Source organism: Harpia harpyja, chromosome 3 (assembly GCF_026419915.1).
Source record: "Harpia harpyja isolate bHarHar1 chromosome 3, bHarHar1 primary haplotype, whole genome shotgun sequence".
Taxonomy (NCBI): Eukaryota; Metazoa; Chordata; class Aves; order Accipitriformes; family Accipitridae; genus Harpia; species Harpia harpyja.
The window spans coordinates 45469136-45490376 of record NC_068942.1 but is presented as its reverse complement, the minus strand read 5'-3'; the positions used below and the strand labels follow the sequence as shown (position 1 = coordinate 45490376).

Below are 21241 nucleotides of genomic sequence, written 5' to 3'. Positions count from 1 at the left end.
GGGCAGGGGAACTTTGATTTTAAGAGCTGTAAGGCTCTGGGCTTCAGGCTGATTACTAGCAAGTCATCCACAGGCACGATAGTGAATTTGTACTGCGTGGAATGGCTTATTTCTTCTAGGATGGCAAGGGTTTGCTCCATCAAGGGTTTGGTCACTTGGTTCGCTGCTTTGTGAACAAGAGGGAGGTTACAGAAGCGGGTGGTGCCCCCAGTACCTGCTCTGCTTTTGGCCCCTGGGCAGCTAGCACAGATGCCGAAGGAAAAAGTGCTGTCTTGACAGAAGTCCTAGGGACGGGCTGGGGACACACTGGTTAGTTTGTGTCCAAAGGCACCGCTTCTTCAAATACAAAGCTGTGCTTTCCCACTGGCATCTTTAATACCTGCAGCAGTGCAGAAGTTGTCTGCTTGCCCCAAAGTATATGACTGCCTGAACTTACCCTGAAGTAGAAGGGATGTTTAAAATCTCTAGTCCTCTTTTTCTCTAGGAGGTTCTCGACTTACGTCTTTGTGGAAAAATACATCACCTAGAGATATGCAAGCTAGTGCTCATTAAGCCAGTATAGGTACTAAAAGCCATACAGCGCTGTGCTCCATCCTGCTAAGTTAATCATGCTGAGAAGCAGAATACCTTGGCCCACAGAGCGTGCTGCCATGTGGCTATACCACTTCAGCACCTGAATTAGTACAAACGCCTACTCAGGAATGCATTTTGCCTTATAAAACTTACTCTTAATTCCATGGGTTCCAGTGGAAATGTTTGTCATGCTTAAGAGGGAGAAAGACTGAGATCCTATATAAGCTTCATCACTGCTTATGATCTTACTTGAAAGCATCTTGTTCAAAGTTTCAGCTACTTGACTGAGACCCTAGAGACCAAATGTGGAAGGTGACTTGCCACAATCTTGGAGCAGCAGGTCACTAGCATCACGCAACTGTAGACTGCATTGCACGTGGTGTGCTGTGCAGCTCCAGTGCGCAGCCAGGATGAGCGCTTCCACTGTACAAGGACTGATGAGTAGAGGGGGTGATACGAGCACTGCTGGTGACGTTCACATTCCCAAATCTTCAAGAGCTGGACGGGTTGGAAGCAGCTCTTCCATGTTCCCTGTATTTGGGACTTGCTGCAGGTCTAAAGCAAACTGGCAGGTTTTTTATTCTAAGAGAAGCAGACCGTTTCCTCGACTCCTTACTCTGGAGTCTGGGCAGCACACTCCTTTTGTAGCCGCTGGATTTTCTGATGTGAATGGCCTTCATTAGGGTCTCAGAAAATAGCGATTTTTAAATGGTAATCCCAAATGCTTGACGTCAGTTTGTATTTATGCTTTAGTCAATTTAGGAGCTAAAGACCCTTAAGTATCTGGTGATGGTGTTTGTTTGTACTGTGGTGTGGCATGCTGTCCTGCTTTGATGCTATAATGAAGAAGAAAGAGAAGGAAATACAAGCAATTTGCTCTTTAATAAAAATAAGTAAACATATGCAGTTGAGACAATATTTATTAAATATGTGAGCTGAGATACGCATCGTGCTTGTAGATCTCTGGCCTTTCAAATATGGGACACTTTCTAGTGCAGAATTTCTCTTTCGTTTGTGGTTAATCCCCTTTGCAACATATCTGTATTGCTACTTCAGTATGCTTCTTTCCCTGGTATTTTGGGGGTGAGAATAACAGCATTTGCCTTTCTTTTTCAGTTTTCACTGAAGGATCTCTAAGTGCTTTTCACAGACTAGTGAAATAATTCTCACTTCAGACCTTGAAGCAGGTCAGGATTAACCCCAAATAGCACCAATCAGGAGCTGACGAAGATGTCCTGCCAGCTCCCAGAAGGTCATTTCAGACCTGGAAAAGGGAGTTTAACATTTTGCCTATTCACCAAGTTTCCAGATTTGAGGAGTGAGTTAATAAAGTTCCAAGAAAGCTGGGGAACTGGGAAAGTGCTACCCCATTTCCACCACCTGAAGCTGTTCCAGAAATGGTTTTGTACATCATCGCATCGCTCCGTCTGCCCAAGTCAAAGCCAGCACATGAAGAGACTGTCAGAACTGATAGGCAGCGTAGATCTATCTTGTACAAAATAGGACTGATTTCCCACTGTTTGCTACATAATCCCATCGCCATCAGTAGAGTACTTTTGGGTAAATATTGCTAGGGGCAACAAGCCATGTTAGAGGCTAAACTGAGGTGACCATCTGCTCTATCAACTCGTGTTGTTGCAGTTACTACAGAGCTTATCTCTGTTGCTGTTTCTGTTGTCAGACCTCTTATCTGATAGCACAGCTCTTCCTATTGCTCCTGTTTCTTCATCAGCTGCTTTGGTAACCTGTTCCTTTTCGTGCCTTACCTCCACTGCAAGTCCATGCTGCAATCACAAGTGCCCTAAGCCTCCTGTCTGAACCCCACCTTTGGCAATTTAACACAAATGGGCTGATTGCTGACGAGCTGTAGCTTCCATTAAAGCCCACAACAGCTGCAGTTGTCAGTGCTTTGGAAGGCAGAAAACATTTTACACACTTGCCTTCAGGCACAAGTATAGCAGCGAGTTTGCAATTATTGTTCAGTGCCTTTGCTATAACATCCACACAATGGTACATAATAGGCTTTCAGGGCTAAATTCAGCAAAAAGCTTCTCCGGTCAATCTCTTTGAGCTTCAATGTATGTGGAATAATACACAATTTCAACTGATCCTTCATACAAATGCATAGACACATAGTGAGTGTGTGTGTTTACATGCATAAACATAGCTGATGGCCTCCACGCTGCACCACTGACTGCATCATAACTTCTACTGGCAAAGAAGAGCCATCACCTGCTTAGCTGCCAACAGCAGTTTGGGCCCACTCACTGCCATTTTCTTGAGTATATGAGATTCAGAGAAGATCCAAAATGAAGCTCCACATACGCATGAAGCAGGTTAAGATCTGAGTTGACTGCTCGTGACCTTGCAAGCTGTGTGTCTGCGTGCTTTGGTACATGGGGAGGTCTCAGTTTGATCTGACAGGGGGTTAAAGCCTCTTATTGATGAGCACTCAGCTCAGAGACGGGGATTAGGCCCGTGTTTTTCAAAAGTGTTTTACCTAAGGTTTTTAAATCTGATTAAATGTCTAAGGCAAACATGCCATACTATCGTGCTCTTATCTTTAAAAAAAAGGGGAGTTACCACCTTGGGGACCCTCTGATGTCTTTGCTAGGGTTTGTCTTCCCCTCTGTGTGCACTCTTAGTGCTAATGAGAGCGGTGTGTACCCAGCGTGAGTCAGACCCATCCACTCCTCTTCCTCAGCTAAGGCATCAACCAAAAGTACTCCCTCCCACCCAGGCTGCCGTGCTGATCCTAGGCATCCTTCTGTTCTGCTGCTGCTTCATCTGTTGGCCACTGGTGCCTATCTGCAATCTCTAATCTCAGTCACGTTGCAAATTCTCCAGGCCAGGACTTGTCTTTTTGTTGTAACGTTGATGTGAGCCTGTCCCCAACAGGATCTGTAGGTGCTATGATATCATAGTAAGCATTAAAAAAAGTCTCTTGAAGTCTTTAAAGGATAAGAGCAAGCATCCCAGCTCTGTTCCACTAATAAAACAGCTTGGCCAAAGTGTCCATGAGGCACCTCTGTTGCCCCTTTCCATCCAGCCTTGTCTCCCAGTGTCACACCAGAAGGCAAATCCCTGCCGACGACCCGCGCATGCCAGTGGCACCAGTGGAGGGGAGCACGGCTGGTGGGATGCTAGGAGCCTCCTCCCTGGGACATCTCTGCAGATGACACACAGGTGTCCACATTAGCCGGATGCTGGCATGCTCTAGTGAAACAGATTTTTAACGTTATTGGACAGTCACCTGGCTCTTCAGCAGAGGCTGATTGGAGTTAGCATGGTAATTATATTTTCATTGATAAATGTGATGACAAAGCACAGCTGCCCTTTGATCTCGCAGTAAAGGCAGCCTGGCCCCTGGCAGCGTGCTTATGGGCGGGCTTTGTGCTGCATGACTGCTGAAAGCAGCACGAACATCTCCGAGGGTAGCATAGGCTACGGTTGTCCTGGCCACTGGTCTCTGGCCAAGAGCCAGGCATGCATCCAGCATGACGCCGGTGGTGAAAGTGGTGTTGCCTCTACACTGTGTCCCAGCAAGGCTACCTGTGACCTTACGGCTGCCTGCAAAACCAGACGGAAGCCTGGCCTTGGCTGCTGCCATGTATGGTCCATTAAACCCTATTTCTCTGCTTTATCTTCCATTGCCTCAGTCCTGTCCTTCCTCTCCGCCTCACCAACTGCCTCCTGGCAAGGTCTTATTGCGTGTTAGGGCTTTGGTGTTCATCTCAACTTCCTGCTTTGGATCTGGCAACTTAATCCTTGCCACTTGACAACTTTTCCTTCGTTGTCACCTTCTCACGGCCTCCCTGTTGTCTCTCCTCCTCCTTGGGAATCCCTACTCAGGTCAGCTGTGTCCCCTGTCTGGGTGCTCCCATCCAGTTACACAGCTTTTACTGCCATCTCCTCCTCACATCTCAGACCTCTGCCTCCCTCCTAGCTTGCCACCATCTCTCTACACTTGCATTTTTCTTGGCTCCTCTGGCATTTCTTCCTGAATGACTTACCAGCAACTCAAACCACCCATAGCCAGAGCAGACTTCTGCTCCTCTTTTGCTTCTCACATTCCCTGTTCTCATCCTTTCTCCCTGGCAGACACATAACAAATGGGGGAGGCAGACATCTTCGACCTTCCCTTCTGCTCTTCCTTATTTGCCTGGCCTTTGTGTCTTACCACCTCGTCTCCATCCCCTGAGGTCTCCCTGCTGGGCTAGTGCTGGTGTTCTATATGCCTGTTTCCTGTTACTCGTCCCTACACAAGATGTTTTCTTCAGCTGACCTGCTAGAACATACCCTTCTCCCCATGCCAGTCTGTCTCACCAGCCCACCAAAACCTAGCAAATTAAATCATCTGCATATCTATTTCACATATTTATGAGTGAGATACTAATCCCTGCATAGTGAAAGGGTCATGTGTACAAAAGGGGAAATGAGGTCACCAGCATTAAAAGCAGAAGTGGGGGCAGGGGAGACGGAGCAAGGGCAGGGCAGATGTCGAGGAGGTGAGTTTACAGTGTTGAAAAAAAATGCAGAAAACTGAAACAACAGCAGATCAGAGTATCACTGACACGCCATGTCGATGCTCTTTCCTTGCTACTTCTGCATTTAAGCTCTCACTTTTTCCTGCTCCCTGCACCTCTGTCTTCAGAGCAGAGACCAAGTCCTCCAACTGGCTCAAAAAAATGGATAAAGAAATTAAAAAAAACAGCAGACATCCCTCTTCTCTGTGCCTTGTGTGATAACAGACACCTCTCCTTCCCTTTCACCCCAGTGGGAAAGCTGATCTGTCAGACTGCTCATTTGCGAGGGCAGCCCCCCCAGGCCTCCTTGCCGAATGCTCCATCTGAGCTTCTGCCCCTGTGCGAGCAGGAAAGCTCTTGCCGGCTTCCCCAGCACAGCTCATGTGCCACGCAGGTCCCAGCCGGCGAAGGATTTGCATGTGATGCCGTTACAGTGACCTCCCAAAACTCAGCTCCGTTTGCCATCTGTTGTGCGCTATTACTTTCCCAGGACACAAAAGCAGGTGAAATGTCTGTTGAACACCACAGAAACCTCGCAGGCTGCAGCCGTGCTACAATAACCCTCCTTAAAGCAATAGAGAGAGATCCTTTTGTGTGCAAGAGCTCCTTTCAGATTGGGTTGGGGTTTCTTTATTGCCCTGTAAAGGATTCTGCAAGGAGTGAGCTGGAGATTTGACAGTTGCATCCCAGTCATATTTTAACACAAGGCAGACAGCAGATGCTTCAAGAAGATTATATTTCTTCATGTACATTGGGTCTCCAGGGAGATTACGCATTCAGGGTCAAGGGCTTTAAGGGGCTGGCTCTACGGCCCCGCAGGAGGATTTTTCTGTTTCCAGCAAAAAATATCTGTAAAGCACAGGGCGTTCTGCCAAGCCGCCTATACAGAGTCAGCAGGAAATGCTGCTCCCAAGAGAGATTTTACCTACGGCTCTGTCAGGGATAGCTTTTATTATAATAATAGCAGCTGATCAAATAGCCCCCAGTGCTGTAACACCTTGCAGCCTGAGTATCGGGGCTGAGCCTGAGCAGAGGAGCAGTGCCTACTCATTGGACTGTAAAAAGGTTATTCATGTGGGGGAAAACTGTCTGCCTGTGTAAAGGCAGGCAGAAATGGGCACTTTGTAACAGTATGGTGTTTTTGAAATGCAGATATCTTGGCCAAGGCGATCATCAGCTGGCCAGCACAGAAGACCTTGCAAGGAACAGAATTATGTCCAAAGATGCAACGAAAGCCCTCACGGGGTCCCCACTGTATACACTGACAAGCCAGAGATGATCTAAGTTTTAATGAGGTTTTACAAAGAAGCTGCCTTCTCCTACTCCCAATCCTGCACTACTGTTAATTTATCTCCTTTGTATATTGAGGGATTAAGACTGAGCAAGGCCTGCTAGAATGGGAATTTCCAATTCCACAAGACTTAGGAATCCAAACCTTGACACCAGCCCTTCTAAAATCCAGTCCTGAGAATATCAGTAACTATCAGTAAAATTCCAGTACAGATCAGGCACTCCAGGGTGCCAGCTCACAGCCGTGGTGCTCAGAAGCCCTTGGAGCCCCCGCCGGCACCAGCCTGGCCCAGTGCAGGCAGGTGGTGGTTCCCCAGGCTCCACAGGGTGGTGAAGCTGGACTATCCCAACAGGGAGAGCCCGTGCAGCCCAGCTGCTTGCAAGGCAAAACCATACACCAGCACAGACATGGGCCTTTCCATGCCAGTTCCTGAAAAAAAGGAAAAGGTAGCGTCCTTGGCCTGGACTAAATTCTCCGTTGTTCTGTGTCTCGTGCAGTCGCTCGTAGCTCGCAGGATCAGTGTAAAATGCTACTAAATCACAAAGGGAATTTTTTATGCTCACTGGATGCTGAAATAGGTAACAGCACTGGATGAGAACCCAGGGGAACACGGACCTCACTTATTACTAAATCCTACCTCAGACAAAGCTGCTTTGAATTTCCATCAGTGTTTTCCTAAGGAAGGAACAAACATTAACCAAGGAAACCAGAATTTACCTCAAGTACTGAAATCTGCACAAGATAAAAGAGCTGGTTTTAGCAGGTGCCCTCCAAAGCCTGCAGAGCCGTATGGGGCATCTGTTTGGCTTTTCAGTGCGGCTGGCCTTCAAACATGAACTGCCTGTCCATGTCCCCCCCCCCCCCCCCCCCCCGAGTTTAATGGTGCTAGAAACAGTGAATGTCAGGAAGCGTTTGTGCAGTGGAATGTAGAAACTATGGTTAGATAAAGCAGCGATCACAAGAGAGGCTGCGTATATATTAAAGAGCCCTTCAATGGATGTCACAAATAGCCCTGATTTCTCTCTTTACCCTGCAAACAGCTGCCATGTGCTATAGTCCCCTTGCAGGGGAGTAAATTTAGCAATGAAAGAAGGATGGTTCAGGATGCCTGTCAGAATGTGCTTTCCTGGCACCTAGTCCACCCCCTTGCTAGGGGTGAGCAGCACTGCAGTAGCCAGCCTTGGGGGACCGGGGGGTCAGGACATCCCTGTGACATCTCCTAGAGCAACAGGGGGTCTGCGGTAATTCTCTGAGCTCCCCCAGTCAGAAAACCGGATAGAAATGCCACGTTTAGCCACGACGTTTGGATCTAGATCTAACCTTTTTCAGGCTTGGGACTAAATGAGTTTCTGAGGGGTATGTCTGGAGCACAGTTATTCAGAAGCAATGCGATAATAAATTTAATTTTACTCAAGCCATCCGTCCCTCTGCGTTGGTGTATATGAACAATGTCTTGCTCTTCTTGGATTCCCTCAATATCCACAGTTTTGTGGCTGAAGTAGTGGCAGCAATTTCCTTTTTCCTCCACATTTTGAACAGGCAGAAGGAGGAACAGAGGCGCTGGTAAGCAGGGGAATTTAGCAGTGGGGAGGAGAAACTGAGGGAATTCATGCCCATCCCAACCTGTTTTTTCCATTTCTTTTAAAATATGTAAAAAGTTTTGATGTTATGCGTTGACTTCGGTTGTTGACAGACTGCATGAAAAGAGCCAATGTGTTACTCTAGGCATTTCTGGCAATATGAAGGAAAGCTATCCAGTTAAGATCAGCAGCTAACCCACAACAAAGCTTAATCTCCAGCCAAAAGCTTAATCCAACAGAAACCAAACATCTGTCCTTCTTGGGCGCTCTGGCATGGAGACAGAGGTCTTGGCTTCTGGGATGGCTCCAGAATTGTTCTTCATTGTCTGACTCCTCCCAGATGGCAAAGCAGGGCATGTGTACTCGCTCTGTGGTTTAGGTAGGAGACTGCAGCGTGGGGTGGCAGATGCCAGGCTCTCAGAATTACAGCTACAAAACCTCAGGCTGAACCATACGTAGATCTAGTACAAATAACAGTATCCCTCCCTTGCCCTGTAAAACCTTCTGCTATTTCTGGCCTTGCTCTCCCAGCGTCTCTTTTCATACACAGCAGATTGAGACCATTATCCCTGGAGTAAGAGTGTGCATGCTGCTTTTTTTTCCCTATATCTCATTCCTGACCTCTGCCACTTTTTTACTATTCTAGTCCTGGTTTATAATAGGAAATTGAAAGCCCAAAGGTTTTCTTCACATCTGACATTCATTCATCCTCCCAGCTTCTTTTTTTCCCTGTCAGATTAAAGGCAGAGAGAAAGAAACAGCCAAAACTGTGTGTTTATCGTCCATATTTTTAATACCCCAAAACCTGATTATGTTCTTAGTCTTGCTTTGTGTAACTTTATTCATTTCACTGACCTTATTCTGGATCCCCACCAATGTAAGAAGGAATTCAGGTGATATATTTAAAGAGTATTTGTTTTAAACATAGTGTTGAGAGTTAAGACAAACAAGTCTCATGCTCATCTGCCCATTTCCCAGCCCTGATGACTTGTCTACATTCCTGATCTTATCACTCAAGCCCAGATACTTGAAAAGTGACCACAGATTTAGAGTGACTCAAGTTTTACCAGTTTGGGACATCTCTATCTCGATTTTCTTCAGATGGCTCCAGTTAAGAGTCTGGCAGCTGTGTACCCCTGGGGATGAAAGTATTTCAAGCTGGAAGCCCTAAAATCAAGCCAGCTCAAATCAGAGGCTTTTAAAAATCATTTGGCCTTTGTATGTGAGTTGGTGAGTCCCCGCTGTGAGGTGATGGAAACACGCAGCTCCCAGTGGAAGCTGAATGAGAGCCAGTTGAATTAAACCTTTGGTACCATAAGGCTGTTGAGTCACACAGCCCAGGATATACCTGTCCCCGCTGATGCCATGACAGCGCAGCTCTAATGAAAGTCAGTGACAAATGCAGGATGGCTCTGTCTTCTGTCAGCTCAGAGGCACCTTTCCTTATAGTGCACTTTATTTTGCAAGACTGGGAGTGTTCTCATTTCATGCCCTTTCCCTCCTGGATGTGAAAACTCCTGAGGTTTGGGAAAATATGCCTTCAATGACTGGATTGGATTGGACTGTGATGCTTCCTGCAGATTTATAAGCGTATATCCTAAAGACCACTGAAACAAAAATTCAGTCATCGGACAATTAATAGAACCCCGGTTCAGCAAAACAGCTAATCATGCATTCAGCTTCTTGCTGTACAAATGTCCTATTTTACTTCAATTAAGTATAGGCTTAATTTGCTGCATAGTTCATTTAATATAATTTGCTGTAGTGATTTAAAAAATAGCTTTGACTCTGTAAAATCAATTTGTCATGGGTAGTCAACGTAGGGTGAGGATAATGTGATCATAGCTATGGCATCATGCCCAAGCAGTGAATGGCAAACCTGCTTGCCTGGATACTCTTTACAGTAATTGAGTTTGCAGTAGTGGAGTCCTGCAGTGATATTTGAATATATTATTGCTGTGTGCTCATGCCAGTAAAATGGATAAGAAGCACCATGCTTCAAGGTAAAAAATAATCACCACAGAATTAATTTGATGTCTTCTTTCCTCTGTGGGTAAATTCTTCTATAATTATCCACTAAGAGATCTCTTGCATCTGTTCGCCAACACTGCTAAGACACAGGACACTGGGTCTCTGGTTTGATCTTGTTTCAGACTGCCAAGTTCCTTGTAGGTGTGTGAGAGTGAGTAACATTCAATTACAGGGCATGAAGATGTCTCATTCTTTCAGGGCCAAGCAGAAAACTGTAAGGCACAAACACTGTGGGACTGAAGATCTTCCTCTGCTTTTTCTGCCCAGCTTTGGTGGTTTCTTCGCTCTTCCATGCCACTCAGCCACCTTTGGAAACAGTTCAGCAACATCTTCTGGGGAGGATGGTGAGGACGTCTGGAGCAGTTTCCTTTGTAGTCCCAGCCATAGGGATCTCATTCATTGCTTTAAAAAGTAGAATGAAAAGCATGCAAGAGCCAAAGGCCCCAGACTGAAATGATTCATGGAATGAAATGTTCCAGGCTTTGCTTGCTGGTTTGTGTGTTTGTTGTTTGAAATAAGAGCTATTTGGCTCAGTTCAGCTGCTGGGTTATCAGAGCAATTAATCTGTAACATCACAAAGTGAAGACTTCTTTTCCAAAAACCAAGGCACTTGCACTGCCATTACTGATTTGGAACATGCTCCTCAGGTGGTAAGCTGAACAGAAATAGTCACATCGGGGTTTTTTTTGACTATGTATGTGAATGAGTCTGTCTTTTTTTCAGGGGCACCCCCATTTCTGGCAACTGCACAGAGATGAGTGTCTGGGATCTACCCTTCTCTGCTGGTGTTGTCCAAGCAAAAAAGCTCATCTCTTGGGAGAGTCCACTGGCTCCCTTTGTCTCTTTTCTCCACTGAAGAACCCTGCGGATGGAGCAAGGGCTGTACCTGAAAGCAACAGATGTGTAACTGCTAAACCCAGGCACCATCAGTGTTAATTTCAGGGTGTCTGACTCTCTGTATGATGACAAGGGGTACGCAGTCCACTTTCTCTACTGTTCACTGTGAGGTGCTTGGATTTTTCTAGTCTAATTGCAGCTTCTCAACAGAGGCTGGCTGCTGTGAAGGATCACAGGGTGACACGCTGGATGTGCCTGTCCCCAGAGAACTGGGCTGATCAAAGAGGAACCACTGAACTACTGAGTTTGCTTCCATAGCTGGTCACAGCGCAACAGATCTCCTTCATAGGACAAAAGTCTAAATATAGCTCAAGTTTCTGACTAATAGGGTATGCTGCAGTTTTTCCATGCTTTAGCAACAAAAAGCTGCAGTGAGGACCTAAGGATTACCTCAGTCAGATATTATCTGCTTTGTGCAATGCTCCTAAAGGCCTACTGCTGTGATTTGTCATTTCTTGGTCTACCTCAGCATCCCAGGGAAAGCTGCAGGAAATTTTGTGGTGAGAGTAGCAAGGCCTGGTGATTGCAGACATCACTACTGGGACAACCCCAGCACCTCAGTAAACAGAAACTCAAGATAAGGCACTAAAAAAGGGGTGCTGTTAGGGCACAGGCAAAAGGCAGGAGGAGGTCAGGTTTGTTTTATGTAGCATAAATTGGGTTTAGCATGTACAGGTAAAGAACTGCTCTGGTAATGACAACTCCACATTGATTATTATGCTGCCAATCTACCAGTTCATTGCCTTCTCATCTAACAAAAATGTAACAGGGAAATAGAAAAAGCCCAAAGACTTGAATGACTCCTGCTGTCCCTTTAACCAGAAAAAGCTAAATGAAGTAGGAAGCTGATCTTGGAGGGTAATCTGCTTAGATGAGTACAGGCTAAAAGTGGAATAATCCCTGAGGTCTCTCATTTTGTTTGCTGTAGTTTGGGCAAAAAGCAAATGCAGCTGAATTTTCCAAAGCTGTAATGTGCAGGTGGGTCTGTCCTTCTGCCTGCAATAGCAGCGAAGGTGGCTAGTCTGCTTTTCTGTAAAAAGGGTAGGAGGTACAGATGCTCTCTTTCAAAAACTCGACATTGCTGCTGAATACTTCTGAAATGGTTTTGGGGGTGATGGATAATTCTGAATCCACAGCGACATGTGTGAAGAGGTAGAAAACAGAAATACCTTCTGCCTGTCCTGAGAAAAAAGCTTATTTTTTCCTGGGTGTAAATGTGTGTAGTCAGACAGGTCTTCACTAATACCTGAGGAGGATTCATTATAATTGGGTTTAATCCTTCCTGAGCAGGAGGAAAAAGGTTAATTGCCTGTGCAGAAGCGTTTATCTGGTCCACAGACTGTTCAGAGAACTGGGGGAGAATCAGTCAGAATGAGAAGATGGGCTAATTTTTCACAGGTCTGTTGTTCTTGATCTGTTTATTATAGCCAATGGTAACAGCGAGGTTGTGCTGAGCAGCTTGTAGAAAAAACAGAAAGACGATTTCCTTTCCTTGTACCCCATCCCTGGAGCAGATGCTGTTGGGAAAGTCTCAAGTGAAGTAGCTTTGCTAAAGCTGTGCTGGTATGGACGGCATGGAAAATAAAGCATTTTTAACCAGGGTGCAGGCCTCCTTGTGAGATCCTTTAAATTCCCTTTTTTGAGATGGGGGAACCTCAAAGGGTTGGAAGTAAATTTCCATCTCCTTTGGGGAGACAGCAACAGAGAGACTACTTCATTGGAGGCTCCTTTGTGTACTGTTACTGAGCAACCTCTTGGGACCTTAATCCCAGGAAAGCATGGGCTGGTCTATAATCGCTTTCCAGTCTCAGGAGCACATGGGTGGTTTTTTTTAAAGAATGTGGTAGGCATCACGTAGAAAACCCCAAGGTATAAGAATATATTAAACTAATTAGACACTAGTCACCAAGCATAAGCTGGGGAATTGCTCTGAATATCTGGATTACCCTTGCGAGTCAGAGTTGTTGCTGTGTTCTCATAGAGTGAACTCTTTTGGGGAGACATTTCCTTTCACAGGGGTAGGGGAACACTGCTAATTTTAAGGCAAGAATTGATAGTTGGAAAACAGTAATAAACCTAAGGATTGTAGTCAGTATCAGTGAGCTGATGCTGTGTTAGTAATTAAGTGAATGATCTGAAATGTTCCAGAATGTGGAACTGTTATCTGAAGATGCTCACAAAAGGCTGTCTTGGGCTTGAGGAAGAAACTTTTCTGTGGATTGTGTTCCAGAAAGGAAAAATTTTGCCATTATCTTTTCAGTTCTGGAGGCTTGCAGAATTACTTAACAGCTGAGTGTTTATTTGAGTAAGAACTGATAAGTATTTTATTCCGTGCCCTTCAAATCAGACTCTCTCCCTTTTGGCTTGCCCCTTAGCAAGCTAATCACCATTCCCTTTTATATTGTAATTGGTGTGTTTGATGTTAGAGCACTCTGCTTCTGTGAGACTTCTTTGGTCCTTGCTGTTATGTTTCGCTTTCTGTAAGTCTTGCTCCAGTGTTGCCAGTTTAAAGGACCTTCTTAAATTAATGATGTGTTGAAGCTTAGTTCTTATAAAGTAGCCATCTCTTAGCTTTATTAATCCCTTATTATGAGTTCCAGGGGCAGTTAAAGGGTTAGACTAGAGTAGTTTGCTGCTGTATCATGCCCAACACTTAAGTCTATTGGGCCGGCACTACTTACTCTGTTTACAGTCTAAATAGGTAAAAACAAAACTGGGAAGGAAAACAGATACCCTGTCATTAAGGGGCTTGATCGAGGTCACAGAGCAGAGCTGTTTGCAGAGTGCCCTGATTCCCTAGCGACTACTGTCCTAGTCAAACATATGGAAGCTATGGAGCTGCCTGCCGTGTTGCTGCTTGAGAACGTTGATGGTGACTAGGTGCATGTGAACACTTCTCTGATTATCCTCTGGATATATAGTATTAACTTTCTTGAGTTACATGAAGAAGATGATGCACGATTATTTGCCAGTAGGTTATGCAGTAGGTGTATCTGCATAACTGAGAAGTAGAGAGTGGAACAGTCTGACTCCACTGAGAAATGAGATGCAACAAACTTGCAGGAGAGGCACCAGGGTATAATGATTTTGCTCACAATCATCTAAACTACCTGGCTGGTAAGATTTGCTTGCCTCACTCAACATCCTAAAACAGTTCTCTGGTTTAATACAGGTATTCTGTTTTTGTAGAAAATGGGAAGGAAGCCTGCTGGCCTGGAGGTAAAGGGGAAGCCCTGCTGCATTTGTGGGAGGGAAAAAAAGTCATCAAGGCAATGTTACTTTTTCCTGCACATCTGGTGGGAAGGTAGGGCTCCTGGCACCTCTGTACCAAGCAGGAAATAGTAGTCCATGACAGAGTTATACTGTGGTCATGCCCTCCTGTTTCCACTGAAACTAAACTGCAGCAACAGACATCCTTTCCCTTCCCTTAGACTTACATTTTTCAAGTCAACTTTTAAAGGCCAACTACACTAGGAGGAGCTCTTCCTCCATTTCATCTCTTCTCTCCCTGTTCAGGTAGCTATTCCCTAAAGGTCTGAGTTGCTTTTGTATAGGCTGCTTACTCCCTGTCCAGCTTCTTAAATCCTCTGGCCTTCTTTGGGCATGTAAGCTCCCTTCAGGGTATGAATGAAACACTAATTTCACTGACCCTTTTTGATACTATGGTTGTTGGGCATTTCATTATAGTCAGCTTCTTGCTATGTTTCTCCTGTCTGCTAGCTTGGAAAAGTGGCTGAAGTGTTCTGTATTTCGCAGCTTCACTGTAGCGTTTCTTTTTCAGTACCGACAAAACCCCAGCCATGCAGTTCCCAAGGCACAGGCCTTCAGTAAACATCCTAGGTACTATTGGTCCATTTTTTTCTCCAGCTAATTTTTAGATCCGTGAAGATTATACAGACAACATATATACAATACAAACTTCAGTACTTTGTAGTATAAGCTAGAGTGAGTTCTAAAACTCACCCCACAGACATTACTAAAGTTACATTAATCATGTTTGACAACTGATTCTCCCTGTTACATTCACATTACAGGGTAACAGCTTCTTCAGTCAGAAAGCATTTCTCCTGGAGCTGACAGCAGGCCAGACGTTTGTAAGCCCTCGATTTGAAGACAAGAATCGTTATTCCAATATTCTTTACTAACAAATGAAAGAACGTGTAGCACACTTCCTCCTGAAGACTTTCAAGTTTTGTAGATGGTTTATGTGCAGAGGACAACAGGAATTTCTAGGGTAAAGCATGGAAGCACTGTGAAAGGCAACCCCCGAGGATGCTTGCATCGAGGTTTCCGTGCCTGGAGCACACTTATTTACTCCACCTCACCAGCCTGACTCACGTTCACGAGCAGGAATAAACACTGAACAGCCCCTCCGGCCCCTCCTTCCCCCCAAAGCTGCTTCTGCTCTGATGGAGGGGGTGCAGGAGGAGCACCACCCCGGGCGGCACACCGGCGGCGGCCGCAGAGCCCTCACTACGCTGCTGCTGCTGCTGCTGCTGCTGCTGCTGCTGCTGCTGCGCCGCCGCCGCCGCCGCCGCCATCATAGGCCGCAGGGCGGCGCGCTCCCGCTCCCGCCTTTCCGCCCCGCTCCCGGCATGCCCTGCGCGCCACGGGGTTGCACGGGTGCAGGGGGAGTGGCGAGAGCGGAGCCAATCGCGAGTGCAGGCCTTAGCCGGCGGCCCCGCCTCCTCGCGCCGCCGCGGGGAGCCTTTGAAAAAGTTCTCAGGTGCGCAGGGTCTCTCTTCTCCTCGGGCGGGCGGGTCCGGCCCGGCCCGGCGGGAGACCCCGGAGCCGCGGGGGCGTAGGCCGGTTTGCGGCGGGAGCGAGGTTTCGGGTGCCCGCGGCGCTGCCGGGGGTGATGGGGGGGCCGGGCCAGGGCTCCGACTGTGTGTTTAGCCCCGGGTCCCGGACCGATGGGGCGGGCGGGCTCCTGAGGCACCTGGGCTGGGCGGCGGGAGGGGAGCCCTGTGCCGCCGCAGCGCAGCCGCCTTCAGGTGTTGGGGCCATAAGTTCATTTTCCTCATCCCGGGTGAAGTGATACCGTCAAGCTGTCGTGCAGCACCCGTGTCACCCGGTGTAAGTCCGTGCCGATAGATGTGTGTACGTTTTTCCCCTCACGGGTGTCCTTATCCACCTGCCTGGCCCGGTACCACAGAGAGGGCGCAGGCGGCGCTCCTGCCGGCGTCCGCTGTGACCGCTTCAGTCCCAAAACCAGGTCCCGGAGGTTGTGCCTAGGCTTTCGTTCAGCTGCAGCGGTATGTGGTGTATGTGCAAACCCAGAAACCACCGTAATGCTCGAGGCAGAGAGTGCGGTTGGTGTTATAAATGGTTATTAATACAGCTAGTAGCTTGAGGGACACTGAACTCTTCAAACGTTTGATTTTCCTCCTGTCTAAAGAGGATTTTGTAGAGGGGGCAATAAAGTTTCCATCTTGTGAAGATGTAGAGGCCTGTGCATCTGCAAAAGTTGTAGCAATTTCACATTATTTAAAATATTTTTTATTTTGCCTAAACTTTTGGCTGAATAAATACTAGGAATAGTGCCTAAATAACATGTGTGAAACAGCTATGTGCTTGAACATATGTATAGGTTAGGAAAATGCGTGCTTTAGGTTGTACTGAGCTGAATACTATCCTGTGGAGTTTTGTTCAGTAGAATAGAATAACAACAACAACAAAAAAAGGGGCAAATGCAAATAGCTGATGGCTAAGGGGAGAAGGGTTTGTAGTGGCAGTGTAATCTTACCTGCTAAGTAAAATAGTCTTAAGGCTTATCTGAAATAATCAGATACTTTTTAAGCAGCAATCTTGGTAAATACAATTTGTGTGTGACTGAATATACCACAATTGTTGCTGCCTTGGTCCAATGGTATTTTTGTTCACTTTTAGAACAAAATAATATTTACGTTGTAGTTCGTGTCTTCATGTGGTTAGCTTTGGCCTCTGGTTTCCTTTAGACTGTTGGCTAAATTAAGTATCTCTTTATTAACTGTGGTTTTTTCATAAATTGTTACCTATGAATGTTATGAGATGGGTTTGACTAGCTTGACCATCTTGAGTCTTGCATGCTAAAGTATGTTTCCAGCCCTTTAGTCTTTCTGGTGTCTCCTTTCCGGGTCCTTCCTGTTCTTTCAACATCTGTCACAAACCCTGGGTCACCAGAACTGGGTGTTGTGTTCTAGCAGTGTATGTTCTAGGGCTAAATACTTACTGTGATTACTATTCGTGTTTAGGCATCCAAAGATAACCTTATTTCTTTCCAGTGCAGTATAGCATGAGGAGTTCTTGTTCAGTTCACCACTGAGTAATTTCCAGCTTTCTTATGTCCCAGAAACATCTGCCCTATAAACATTACTGACTCTTCTGTTCTTACTGGCATGATCTCATGCGTGGTCAAGTATGAGGAGATATAATTTAACATAACTGCTTTCAGAGTGGTAATATAATTTAATGTGACATAGACTTATATGGGAAGTCTATATCACAATAAATTTTATATACATGCACCCACACATGTGCACACACCTTCCTGTTCTTTAGCAAGGAGTGAGTGTAGTTGTCCACATAGTCATATTCCAAGCATCTTTCAAAAATATTTTTCTTTTTTTTTCCCCCTGTAGATTGGGGAGCATGGCTGCTAAGAAACTAAGAAGAGCAAGGTTGTCTCAGGAGCTGTGTGAAAGGCTGAGTCGCCATCAGATCACTACCTGTCAGGTGACAGAGTTATTTTATGTTTGTGGGGGGGTGTTTTTTGGGGGTGTTTTTTGGGTTTTTTTTTGGAGGGGTGGGGTGGGTGGGGCTTGTTTTTTAATGCTTGTACTGTTTACTTTTTTGTAGTTTTAATTTACAGGGAGCTTTACTTTGTAGAAAGTAGGGGGCATTTCAGGCTCTATCTGGCCTGCTGCCTTCTAAAAATATAGCTTTAAAATGATAGATGCCTAACTAAAACATTTAAACTTGTATGTACTTACTACCTTCACTTCTAAACATCCTGAGGATGCTTTATTTTAGCAGGGGTGTGCAGCTACTATTGTATGGAGTAAGACATCCATTTGCGAACACTTCACAAAAACACACGTATGCTACATAATCTAGTGTGTGAACCTGCTGTGATGTTACACTATCAGTTGTAGGTTGATTCAGTAGTATGTTCTGAAGTTGTTATGAATGCTCACCTAAAGAGAGCCGAGAGTCCCTGTATATTTCAATAGTATGCATCATAGTTACAGGATCTAGCCCTAGGACTGTGGTCTAGAAGACATGATGTATTTTGAGTGTTTTTCAGGTAGATAGAGACTTTTGTGGGCAAAAAGGTGTTACCTTGTTGCAATTCCACCACACAGTTCTTGAATGTTTGGTCCTTTGACTCCATGTCCTTTAAAATATGAATACAATTTATTTTAATACACTGGTGTCAGAGAAAGGTAGGAGAGATACAGCATAATAGTGTATAACGTGGCACAGTTGGTAAACCTGTGGAATGTATACTAGTTGTGTATAAATTGCATCAGTTTAGTCCTCAGTCCTGATTTCTAGGTTGAACTCTCTGAACTGTTCTGTCATCTTCCAGGACTTTTTATGTCTTTCCCTCTTGGAGCTAATGAAAGTAACGGGACAGAGCTACTATGATGTGCAGAAACTTCTTTGTAGAGTCAGCCGAGCTTGTGCTCCCAAAATGCAGACAGTAAGTATGCTTGTGTTGATTCTGTTTTTGATATGGTATCTGGGAAAAAGCTAAACAGTGTCACTCATCTTTTTACCTGGGAGGTTTGTGATGTCTTAGTTTGCACAATGAAATAATACTTTTATTTTTAAATTTAGATCTCTGAGGCACTTCAGTTTGATGCAGTGACTTTTATTAGGCATTATAGCCTCAAGAGATTGTTCAGGCTTGCAGAATCAGTTCTGAGTGCAGCAGGGAAATACGGCATTTTCTCTTGCAATCCAGTATATAAAAATCGCTTCTAGTTTGGATCCTGCAAGTGAAAAAAAAAAAAAAAAGCATTGTTTAATACAAGCAAAGTATAAGAATTTCAGTGTAAATTGGTTTTAGATATAAAATTGGTGCCAAGAAGTGATGTGGTCCTGAAAATAACTTCTTGAGGACTTTTCCATCCATGAAAATGAGCTGTAGTGTGCTTAGGCTACAGGTGGCCTAACTGGGGAGAGTGCAAGAAGCAAACAGATCTTAGCTGCAGTGCAGTGGCTGGATTTTGTTTTCTTTTTTGAATTCAGGTGAAAAGATGTCAAAAATGATGTCTTTTTAGAACAGAGAGGACATGGACAGTTCTGACCTGTGTAAATGCAACCTGCTTTTTTTTCCTGAAAAAAATAAGCCATGTCAAAGGTTATTATGCGTAATCGGCATAGTAATTGTAGCAGTAACTCTGTGAAACTTTAAATTCACAAGCATACTGCGTTAAAGTTAGTGATATGTAGAATTAATATGACTTACACCAAATGGATTAAAAGCTAGCTAATTACTAGTTTTCCATCAATAACTATTAATAATCAATAAATTGAAGACAGGTGGAAGTTTTAAGTAGAGTTCTAGCATTTGCTTTTGCCTGTCATCCACACATCACTATTCAATCAAATTTCTTTGCTGAGAAGTGTGGCAGATACTGAAGTTTGTCAGACAGCTGTTGTCAAGGACTGTTAATACAGAGCCAGCTGATAGATGACCAGCTATGTAAGTGCATACAATACAGAGCTGTACCTCTAGAAACAGAGGATTTTACTATTTTTAAGGGATGTGGACTGAATCTTTGGAAACACAGGATTTCAAATGGACTTCAGGTCAGAGTGACTGTTGTACATCATGACTGATGTAGCAAGAAGGTTTGACAGTATCTTTGAGTAAAAAAATAAACATATTGGATAATAGGAGTTATAAATAAGGGGAAAATACTGTCCAGATACAACATTGGAAGCACTGGCAGCAAAACTTGAGAGTATGCCAAGATATACAGTAAAATTCTAACTTCTGGAAAACTTGCCTTGCAGTATGAAGTACAGAGTGAAGCCTACTGAGCTCATCAGAGAGGAAGTTGGTTAAGGGGTGACTTGATCACATTATACGCTGAGTAGAAAAGGATAATTATATTAGAGGTCTCTAGAGTCTAGCTGAACAAAAAGCTGAACAAGATCCAGTGGCTGGAAGATTAATTACAAAATAAATCCCTGAAATTGGAAGTAATAAGAAAATCTTTAGAAACGAACATAAGTTACTATTGGAAAAGGTTGTCTAAAGATGTGGTAATTTTTCATGCACTTGGACTCCTGATTCAATGATTTAAATTTTTTTTTTTTTTTTTTTTTACTGAAAGGCAGTCTGGTTCAACCCTAATTTTGTGTGTTAAATACAGAAATCACTGGGTAAAATTTCAGAGTCCATGTTAGGCAGGAAGGCTAGACTAGAATATTGTTTCCATGGTCTACAGGGTTTGTTTCCAGTCTACAGGGTTTAAGTCCTGTCAGAGGTTAAACAAGAAATGATTAAATTAAAATATGTTGCAAATCCTTCTTCATCAGTACATGTATTCACTCTTAAAGTAAAATTGAGCGTAAACTCTTATCCCATTTGAGTGAGGTAAAATTAGTTGTTTTTTGTAGTTGTTCTGTGTCTTGAAAGCTATTTTTTGTATATTTCTCCTCAGTAGAACTGAAGAACAGTGAAGGTCTGAATGAATTTCAGATATTATTCTAATAAGCTACCTGTTATAACATAGGGAAGAGCTGTAGCATACAAAAGGAAGGTACAAGCTATCTTATCTTAGCCTGCTCGTAGAACTAGCTGGAGTTTTTTCTGATCAACTTCAGCAAAAAATGCTCACTTGTTGGCCCAACAAGCATAGACTAAAACATCTAGGATTCAATGGTGTGGTTATTTACTTAGTTATCAGTGATTCCGGTGGAAGTGCTTCCATAGTATACCATATTCCCAGCAGACTATCTTAAGACTGGGATAAATCTGCTGCCTGTATTTCTCTCGGGCATAGAGAAATTGGGTTTTCTGGAGTGGTCAATCGTGGAAGGTTATGGTGGTACGCTGTGACAGGGCTTCAAGAATCCCTGTTGTTGGGCCAGTAGTCTGAAACTTCTGGGAACCCTTAACTGTTACTAGAGCAACAACCTTTAGATCTTGGACTTTTCCTTTAAAAATCAAGCTTCTGATGGTCAGGATGCTCAGGATTCCTCCTCAGTGGAGGAATGTGTCAGTTTTAGCAGAGTTCTGCAAGGTGTGAGCAAGACCTTTTTCTTTTGGAAACATCATAATTTGGTGTTTCCAGATCAGCATTTCCATTTTGTTGTTTCTTCTCTGGTTTAAATTGATTCCCCAA

General features: G+C 44.5%; 1 protein-coding gene across 11 annotated transcripts in view; it reads left to right on the top strand.

Moving 5' to 3' along the window:
- The window catches only part of RAD51B (RAD51 paralog B), a 489201-nt gene that overhangs the window by 25687 nt on the left and 442273 nt on the right, over positions 1–21241 (top strand). For 10 of the 11 annotated variants that reach the window (XM_052782386.1, XM_052782383.1, XM_052782387.1 and 7 more), the window contains exons 2-3: positions 17519–17612; positions 18469–18582. In XM_052782386.1, the coding sequence (XP_052638346.1) occupies positions 17529–17612; positions 18469–18582 (198 nt within the window). In that variant the 5' untranslated portion in view covers positions 17519–17528. Of the gene's footprint in view, positions 1–15687; positions 15975–17518; positions 17613–18468; positions 18583–21241 lie in introns of those variants that run through there. The other variant, XM_052782380.1, reaches the window with a different exon arrangement.